The 9,574-nt window shown below is 43.7% G+C and overlaps 1 protein-coding gene and 1 long non-coding RNA gene across 2 annotated transcripts; both read left to right on the forward strand.

Annotated features, from left to right (window-relative positions):
* The first annotated feature begins 3,103 nt into the window (after nt 1-3,103).
* Nucleotides 3,104-6,330, forward strand: LOC117833219 (uncharacterized). Its single transcript, XR_011897246.1, has 3 exons — nt 3,104-5,211; nt 5,289-5,402; nt 5,778-6,330. It is a non-coding gene; the product is annotated as an uncharacterized lncRNA (long non-coding RNA).
* Nucleotides 6,331-7,988: 1,658 nt separating this feature from the next.
* LOC117842810 (uncharacterized protein At4g06744) lies at nt 7,989-9,574 on the forward strand. Its single transcript, XM_034723364.2, has one exon. It carries the CDS (start codon nt 8,110-8,112, stop codon nt 9,364-9,366), a length of 1,257 nt encoding a protein of 418 aa, XP_034579255.1. The 5' UTR covers nt 7,989-8,109; the 3' UTR covers nt 9,367-9,574.

Consider the following 9,574-nt stretch of genomic DNA (forward strand, 5'->3'; position numbering starts at 1 on the left):
TGCTTCTATTTGGAAATTTATTCTCGCCGGGTGGAACTTGTAGGCATCGGATCTCGCCGGGTTTCGCTGGACTTCATGAAGCAAAAATTAAAACTTTACATATTTCAAACATGCAAAAATATATTTAATTAGCAATTATATTTACAATAAGTTTGAATGACTCATTAATTCTACACTAGTTTTATTACCTTTTTAAATAATTATTTTACTGCATCACTATCATCTATCATTAATCCGAGAGGGCAAACAATCTGTTTAGCTTCATATATTGTGCATGGCAATTCATTATTCTTGGGAAGAATCTTCTTGATAATTTCCAACATCCCCTGAAATGCCTTATCGGACACATCATTTTTGACCTTCCATTGCATAAATTCTAGTATGGTACCCAGCTTTTTATGGCTACCATAGCAATCTGGGTATAGCAATTTCCTGTGATCATTTATCATCTGCTGCAACTTTGATGCTTCCTTCTGAGTTTCGCAATCTCTATGTACATCCCTAAGCACCTGACTGAGGTCATCAGTATCGCAAACTCAAATATTGCTGAAAGTTTACATAGAAATACACAAATTATTTAGCTCATATTTAATTTACAAATAACTGAACTATTAAAAAATTCAATATTTCCCACATAATTTACTTATTCTAAAAATGGCTAATTCCATACCTCTATCTGAAAAGTACTAAAGTATGAAATTACACCTACAATTTATATGGCTAATTTATAAATGTCCATCACATTGTAGCTCAAAAATATGTATAAATACAAATCCTCCACATGCTTAACAACAAACAAACTCATTTTTATCCCTCTCTAAAGTATAAAACAAAGCTTAATAACAATAAATGAACGAAGCATGAAGTAGCTAACCTTCACAACACTTTGAATGAGTGAAATCCCCACGGAAATGAGTAAAAAAATTCAGTAGCACCTCCCCTAGGCTTGCTTCGGTGCCATGGAGAGGATGAGCTTCTCTGTCTTTGTGGAGTGGAGTGGCTCGGGCTAGAAGAGTGGTCCCTCTTGTAGATAAGATTTTATCCTAGTTGGTAAATCCAACTAGGACAAAAGATTAGAGCTTTTGTCCCGGTTGGTGTTTACTCCCGGTTGGTAACGCCAACCGGGACAAAAGCTCCAACCTTTTGTCCCGGTTTGAATTACCAACAGGGAGTAAACTGGTTTACTCCCGGTTGGATGACAAAAGGCTGGATCTTTTATCCCGGTTGGTGGATCCAACCGGGGGTAAAGGGTGGCGTCGTCGATGCCCGGAAACTAGCCGTTTTAACCAAGACTAAAGGGTGGCCTGTAGTCCTGGTTGCAAAAAAAAAGAACCGAGAGTAAAAGTGCGTCCCATTCCAGCCTACCGTTGCGCATCCCCTTTTCTCCCGAGCCGAAATTAATCCGAGACTAAAGGGGGTGGGATCTAAAGTCAGTTCTCTAGTAGTGAGTGCAAGATGGATGACACAGACTGATGGTCTGACTTCGTCTCAGAGTTGCGGACCTCCTGGCAAAGGCAGCTTACTCTAGCAGTCAACGGACTCTGGTGAATTAGAGGACCGTCGGTGTTTAGACCTGGCAATCTAGCGAAGGGGGGTTCGAGGTAGTATTTTTGTTGGTGGGGCTCGTCGAGATCAGTAACTTGAAGGTAAATGTAAATACACAATTTAGACAGGTTCGGGTCGCTGAATAGCGTAATACCCTACGTCCTGCGTGTTGGTTGGATTTAATTGCTTTGGAGGGGCTTCCTGCCTCGTCTTATATATCTGGGAGCAGGGTTACAGGTCAGTTGGTTACAAAAATAATAGTCGGATACGACTAGAAATTGGCTTTTATGGTTCTTCTCATTTCAAATGACTTTGATCTTGGCTTTTGATCACTTGGATGAGATTTTCGGCTTTTCCCTCTCAAACCATTTTTTATGCTTGAATGTTGTCAACACACTCATCAAGGGGGAGATTGAGAAATCAAGTTGATATGAACCTTGATTTGATTGTGATGAGCGTTTGACAAATGTTGAAATGTGTTTGAAGGTTTTTAGGATGCATGGATCTCTTGTGTTTTTTGCTTGACTCTTCGGTTGTGTTAAACCTTTGCCTTTTCTTTGGGAACCAAGAGTTTTTTGTTTGGAGCTTGCATGACCCTTTCTCATTTCAAGTGGCCTTGCGTTTGCTTTTACTTGGTTTTCAGGCACTTGAATGATTTCTTTTTTGCTTTCAAATCATCTTTTGTCAATACACTTATCAAGGGGGAGATTGAGAGACCAAGTTAACATATGTCTTGGTCTATTTGTGATGAGTGCTTGACTAGATGATTTGATGCTTTACTGGTTGAGTCCATATTCCATATGCGCTTGATTATGTGAACGGCTAACCGGAGGTGTGAGTTGTGTTATGGTGTTTGTGTAAACTATATGTTGTGTGTTGTCTCTTGGCTTGTGATGTGCAGGTGTAGGATGCGACATGACAGTTGACGACATGAGGTGAAGGTCAAGCGAAAGGTTGATGTCGATGTACTAGGGCTGTGAAGGATGGACACGAGTAGGCTTGGTCTGAGGGACCCGAAGAGTCCAGGCGGAGTCATGGGCGATCCACATGGTGCACGGAAGAGCAAGAGTACATGGACGGTGATGGAGACAGCGTCGGTCGAGTCAAGCAGGATGGAGGCAAGTCAAGTAGGCGGCCTGGGAGCTGGGAGTGAAAGACTTGGAGGCGTCAAAGGCTTGGCGGAGGTCAGACACGCATTGACATCAGTGAGTCATGCCTTGCGGGGCGTGCAAGATGGTTTGATCGGTTTAGCCTCAAAACTGGGGATGAGTCACGCCTGCAGAGTGTGCAAGAGGGTTTGACCGGTTTGGCCTCAAAACCAGGGGGCGAGTCCGGTGTGGCCGGACGACGTTGAGTCGGAGGACGCGTGGCACCATCGCGAAGCTTGCGTCAAGACGAAGCTAAGTCGTGAAGGCATCGGGTCCATCCGATGTATGAGGAAAAAGTTGGACAATTTTACCCCTAGGGGTATTTGGGTTGTATGCTTAATGTAAGGGCATTTTGGAATTTTGCCAATTGTCTATATATGTGGGAGGGCTGTTGGGGCAGCTATCTCCTGAGGCTCTTTGTTGGTGGGCTTCTCATTTGGTTTGTGAGAGCCTTTTAGGGAGAGAGAGGGAGGGAGATGAGGGATCTTTGATTTCATCTTTTTGCTATCTTAGCTTTGTTTGTGCCTAAGAGTGGCTTGTAACCGAACATGGTGAAGTAATCCAAAGATCAATTTCGTGCCATCTTATTCCATCCTCTTTGAATCTGAAATTTATCTTTTTCGGTATTTTCGAAGGTATTTTTGGGGATTTTTTGTTCTTCGCGATTGGCAGCGATTTGGGGTGTTTTTCTTGGAGCAAATCGGTGCTAGGACATGTGCAAGAACATCTAGGATGATCCCCTAGCAAATCCATACACGAGCATCTCGGATTTTGAGATTTCCCGAAAATCCCCTCTATTGTGTTCTTGGACAAATCCGCAAAATCGAGGGTTAAATCTTGATCTTCTTGGGAAGTTTTTTTGGCAAAGATTCCCCACATGTATTTGCAGCTATGGCAATGATCTTGTTGGATTTGGACCACATTTGATTGGTATTTCAAGATCGGATCTTTGAGCTTGTTCTCGAGTTCTTCTCTTTTTATAGCTTCTTCAAAAATCATGAATCTGCTGGTAATTCCATGGTCTTTTTGAAGTGATCTTTTGGGAATAGCATTGGTATGTTGTTGTGAGTCTATGGTTCAAATTTCGTGATTTTTGGAGGTCGTTTGATTGAGTTTCAAATTTTTCCAACTTCCTCACGAAAGCTGTTTTTGGACCTGTGGAACATTTCGAAAAATATTCAGGAAATTTCTGGAGGTGCGGAATTTTCTGGAGGTTTTTCCAAAAAATTCCGTAGGTGCGGAATATTCCGTAAGTGCGGATTCTCCGAAGGTTTGTGTGGATTCTTTGGAAGTTACGGAATTTGGAATTTTCCGAAGAATTTTGCGGAGTTTCCGGACTTTTATGTTGGTTTTCGAATCTCTTCTTCCGACACTTGTTTGGGTTCATTCTTGATTTCGCTAGTCTCTAATTTGGTTCCTAGCACCATTCCTAGGTCCATTAGCTCTTGCATAGCTAAGGGGACTTGATATTGATAGAAGAGAGGTTTGTGAAATGGTTTGGGACTTTCGCCGAGGTTCATTGAAGAAATTTGAATCGGCTCCCATTCACCCCCTCTGGTCGCCCGTCCCGATCCTTCAAGTTTGTGGAGCTCCAGCCGTCCAGTACAAACTGGCATGCGGCTTCGGATAGGCTTCGCACGTGAAGCCGGTTTTGACTTGTTTGGTAGGGCTCCTCGAGAAGCTGGTGCCGGAGCCGTCCGTGAAGCCCTGCCAAAGGCACCCTAAGTGTGCTCTGTGGCTAAAGATCTTCAGTTGGGGAGAAGGCAAGGGAGCTTGGTCACTGCTGCTGCTGTTGAAGGAAGGCTTGAAGGAAAGGAGACCTTGGTGCTGTGCAAAGGAAGGATAAGGAAAAGAAGATAAACTCTGTTGTTCAGCAAGGCTTTAGGTGAGAAGAAAATTTCTCTGATATTAGTGGGTTTTATGTCTACATCCTGAAGATATCACTTCGCTAAACATAGAAGAAGCTACTGCATGCCTGGTAAGTGCAATAAGCTTATTTGCTGAATCAACTGGCTTCTATTAAGCTGTAATATGTACTATTTCCTCATGTAGTTGTTCTCTTTATGGACCACACAGTGTTTCATTGTTTTGCCTATAATGTTCAAGGTTACCTCAATTGCTCCTGTTTTTATCGTTTGAATATGTACTGTTTCCACATGTAATTGTTCTCTTTATGGGGCAGGAGAAATACAAAACTAAGGCTATGGAGTTGAATTGACCAAACTTTGATTGGCTGCGCTCTCCAGTGGATGTCAGAGCTCTTTACCAATGCTCTTGTGGTCGGTGACATGGCAAATGGTCTACATTTAATGGCATCGTCAATGATAGAGAGGCCCGTGCTGAGTTGAAGAGAAGTCGTACCTCCTCAGCGGCTGCCAAGCGTCAACGTCAAGAGGAAGAGTAACGTATGAGAAAGGAAGCTCATGATAGCCATATGGCTAAGGAATATGCCCAGAACATGTTACAGTGGGGTGCAATGGTACAAGCTCACTATGAGCACTTGCAGAGGTTTATGGAGGTGAGACATCCTTTTGTGTTCATCTTAGTGCCCATTAAGTACGTCTCATTAATGCATCATATATCAATGAATTGCAGACTCTTGCTTTGCATAACGGCATGCCAGCCGTGGCTGTTCCTCCTCCCTGGCCTCTCCCACCTCAGCATCCAACATATGGCATCTCAGTGTCTCCAAATCCTGCTCCTGAAAATGTAAGTTTCATGAGCACTATCTCATTTTTTAACCTGACATGTGCTGAATTAGTGGGGGAAAGATAAAAGTATATATTTCATTATGCAACTAGACTAGCCCCTGCAAAGTTACATTTGGCCATAGCTTTGCCACATTCTAGTCCATGGTCAGAACTTGGATGCATCTCATCATATGGTGTGCAACTTCTGTTATTTACTCGCTGATCCTGTATATGTGTGAACTGTTGGCCAGCCATTCAGCAAGCTGCTCTCTACCAGTTCTGATTAGCTGTTTGCGTGTATCTGGGCTGAATTTACAACTAACCTGTACAAATCAGCATGTCCACTCTCTTGCTTGTTTTAGATTGTGACTAAGCATGACATTTATTTATATAGGCTGGCACATTTGGCTCATCAATTCGAGGGGAAATCCCAGATGAAATATTACGCAGGATCGCAAATGGCGGATTTGGTGTCCAAGTGAATGCAACAGATGGTGGTAGCAATGGTAGTCCTCTGAATGCAACTAACAGCAATGGTGGTGGCAATGGTGGTGGTGGTGGCCTTGTGAATGCAACTCCAAGTGGTGGCGGCAACTACTCTCCTCCTCAATACGATGACTTTCCGCTAGATTAAAATCAGAGTCTCGAAACCTTTTGCATATATGATATGTCGTGATATTATTTTGATGCACTGGGACATCAAGTTAGCAAACATTCTGGTGGCTGATGAGATGCCCTATGCATTAGTTGTTTAGGCCTATGTTGGCTGAACCTTTAGACTACTGGTGACTGAGCTCTTGACCTCCTAGACTCGATGCTCTTACTATTGATGTTGGCTGTAATTTTGTGAACCTATCAGGTGACTGAGCTCCATAACTCATAGACTTGTTGGTGGTTGTAATTTTGGAGATGCATGCAGCTGAATCAATTTATATATTGGTAATCAATGTTTGGTGAAATGAGTTGTTGTCTTCCTTACTGTCCATTCATGTGATTTAAATTTAATTCAGATTTGGATTTAATTTTTAAATCTGAATTCAAATTTAAAATCTGAAATTAAATTTGAATTTGAATTCAGATTTGAACTCAAACATGGTGCTGTATTTTGATGCTTGTTCCTACTTTAAGCAGGTTCCCTAGGAAAGTTGAAAACTAGGGAAAGAACTTTTACACGTGGAATATGCTGCCATTTCAACTACTCTCCCTACAAAGTCATGTTTCTAGGGAAACTTTCTTTCCCTAGGATTTTTGTCAGCAAACCGTAGGGCAAGATTCGTTTCCCATCGAATTCGTCCCTAGAAACCTTTCCCTATGAAAATTCCTAGGGAAAAATGTTTCCCTACAATTTCTTAAAGTTTCCCTAGGAACCAAAGTTGTAGGGAAACTTTACGTTTCAAGTAGTGTGATCCAGAGTTGGTACTCCTGTCTCCTGCATCAAATATTCATCAAGACTTGTGAAAGTTCATTATTCAAATAAAAATATGCATATGAATTGGCTCATGCTCCATTATTTCCAAGAATTTGACGGTTGAATTTGAGGTGTAATGACCGTCAACACCAGGCGACTCATCAAGTGTCCTTCGCGGATGTCATGGGTACCCCAGGTATTGGGAACCGTCAAATATAATCTATGATTGTCAATGTAGAATCCATTATTATCAAAACATTGCTAAATTAATCAAATTGCTACCGGAACTTTGTCTACACGATGCTAGAACATGTGAAACTTATGAAAAAGAACATGTGAAACTTATGAAAAAGAACATGTGAAAACATGAGAAGAATATATGTACAAAAGTGTTTCATATCAAAAGGGGCAAAATCACAAAGGGTATATTTGTCTTATTACTACAGATTTAACACTGTTAACTCCTCTTAGCAGATAGGGGCAAAACGGAGCTTCATTTTCAAAAAGCGAGGGCAAAAACACTCCAAGGCAAGAAGTAAGGGTAAAATCACCATTGACACTCAAAACAGGAGCAAGAACACCAAAGCCCTGAGTATTCATTAAGGTTTTTCAATCCGTGGATTGACAATGAACTGGCTTAGTATGTGCCCTAATTCTTTTATAAATTTTGAATAAGTCTCTTAAAATTAATTCTTTTATAAATTTTGAATAAGTCTCTTAAAATTATTAGTCAATGCAGAAGCAAAGGTTGATGCACTAGTAGCTTATAAGGTGTTTGCCTTTCTTCTGCACTGGGTGCACAAGATGACTGGCGTGAAGACGGAGGAATTGTTGTGCAAGTTGAAGGGCTGGTGGAGCCTGCTTCTGCTCTGCAATCGTTCTTCGATGCCTAACAACTGTGCTTTTTGGTCAGCTTTATCCTCTAATCTTGCGTTCTTAAGGCTCAGTCTAATGTTTTTTTTGGGGGTCTTTAGCGTGTTGAGTTCGCTAGCTAGTTGGCTGGAGGGGTGTGTCTTTTTTTTCCTGTGTTCCTGAACTGGTGACTGTAAGCTGGTAACCCGAGATTTCAATTAAAGCCGGACCATAATCGGCCTTTGGCCTATAAAAAACACCCCACCAAAAATGCCCTTGTCCCAGAATAAAGACTATCCTTGAAAAAAAATTGCATGTCCGCCTCTATATATACTAAGACTCAGGGCCTCACACGGTACCCAGCCTCACATTCCTTTCCCGAACTTCTCCATCGGTCATCTTCTTTTAGGAAACGCCTAGTGCCGTCTTTTCAATACAATCGAGATATATTGGCATTCATGCGTCCATGGACGACTTCAGTATATCACTCTCCATCTTCCTATTCATCTATTGTATTGCTGGTACAGTAGCATACCCTGAATTACTACCCCACAAGGCAAACCCACAGCCACATGATTTCCCAAATGAGAAACTATATCGCTCCTATCTGGTGATCCAGCGCTTCAAGAGCACCGTTACCAGCGACCCCAAGAACGTCACCGCCACCTGGACCGGCAATGATATCTGTGGAGAGACAACCTACGTGGGTTTCCACTGCGGAGCACTGCCTGGGCGAGATAATCAGTTGACAGTCACAAAGATTATTTTGAATGGGTATAGTCTACATGCACCGAAGCTGCAAGGGTTTGTAGATCAGATCCCCGATCTTGCGCTTTTCCATGCTGCTTCCAACAATTTTGGTGGCGACATTCCACGCCTCGTTGGACTCGGGTATTTGTACAAGCTCAATGCCAGAAGCGACCTTCCATTACACCCTCAGGACCGATACGGGGGACAAGTCGGAGTCAATCCACAATTTAAAAGTCAGTGCCTGACCGCTACCATAAACTTCACATTCCATTTCGGAATTCCGGGTGGTAAGGGACGGCAAATTCCTGGTGTTACGGATGCTAAGGCGCTCCTTCTCAACCACAACAACCTCTCTGGGCCACTTCCGCTGGACCTTGGCTTCTCCAAGTTGAGCTACCTCGCCGTCGCCAACAACAAGCTCACGGGGCCAATCCCATCATCCATAGGTCACCTGCAAGACTCCCTCTTCGAGGTGCTCCTCCTCAACAATCAGCTCTCGGGCTGCCTTCCCCACGAGCTCGGCATGCTGAACAAGGCAGCTGTGATCGACGCCAGCATGAACCAGCTCACCGGCCCGATACCAGCATCCTTCTCGTGCCTCAGCAGCGTTGAGCAGCTCAACCTGGGCGGGAACCGCCTCTACGGCCAGGTACCAGACGTGCTTTGCAAGCTCGCTGGCCCGGCCGGCCGCCTCGCCAACCTCACGCTGTCCGGCAACTATTTCACCTCGGTGGCGCCGGCATGCGCGGCGCTGATCAAAGACGGCGTGCTGGACGTGAAGAACAACTGCATTCCAGGCCTCGCCAACCAGAGGCGCCCGGCGGAGTGCGCGGCGTTCCAGAGCCAGCCCAAGACGTGCCCGGCGGCGACCACTCAGGTGGCATGTCCCGCCGCACCTGCCGCCCCGCCGGGGGAGAGGAATGCCATCAGGGACTACTCCAGCTACGTCACGTACGCTACTCTGCATGATTGAGGCGCCACGGGATGCACTAGGAGACATAGTGGATGCCTAGGTGGTATTTTGGCTATTTGCCCTTGTATCCTTGTGTTTTTAGTGTGTTGGTGTGCATGCGTGTGTTGTTCGTGTTCCTATGTATGTGCGGCTGTCACGTCTAGATTTCACTTCTTGTACTACCAAATCTATTGTTAAAATAAAAAAGGAAAATCTATATTTTTCTCGA

Source organism: Setaria viridis, chromosome 1 (assembly GCF_005286985.2).
Source record: "Setaria viridis chromosome 1, Setaria_viridis_v4.0, whole genome shotgun sequence".
In the NCBI taxonomy this organism is placed as follows: Eukaryota; Viridiplantae; Streptophyta; class Magnoliopsida; order Poales; family Poaceae; genus Setaria; species Setaria viridis.

Coding starts and splice junctions, on each gene's coding strand:
- LOC117842810 (XM_034723364.2), top strand. CDS start 8,110: ATGGACGACTTCAGTATATCACTCTCCATCTTCCTATTCATCTATTGT.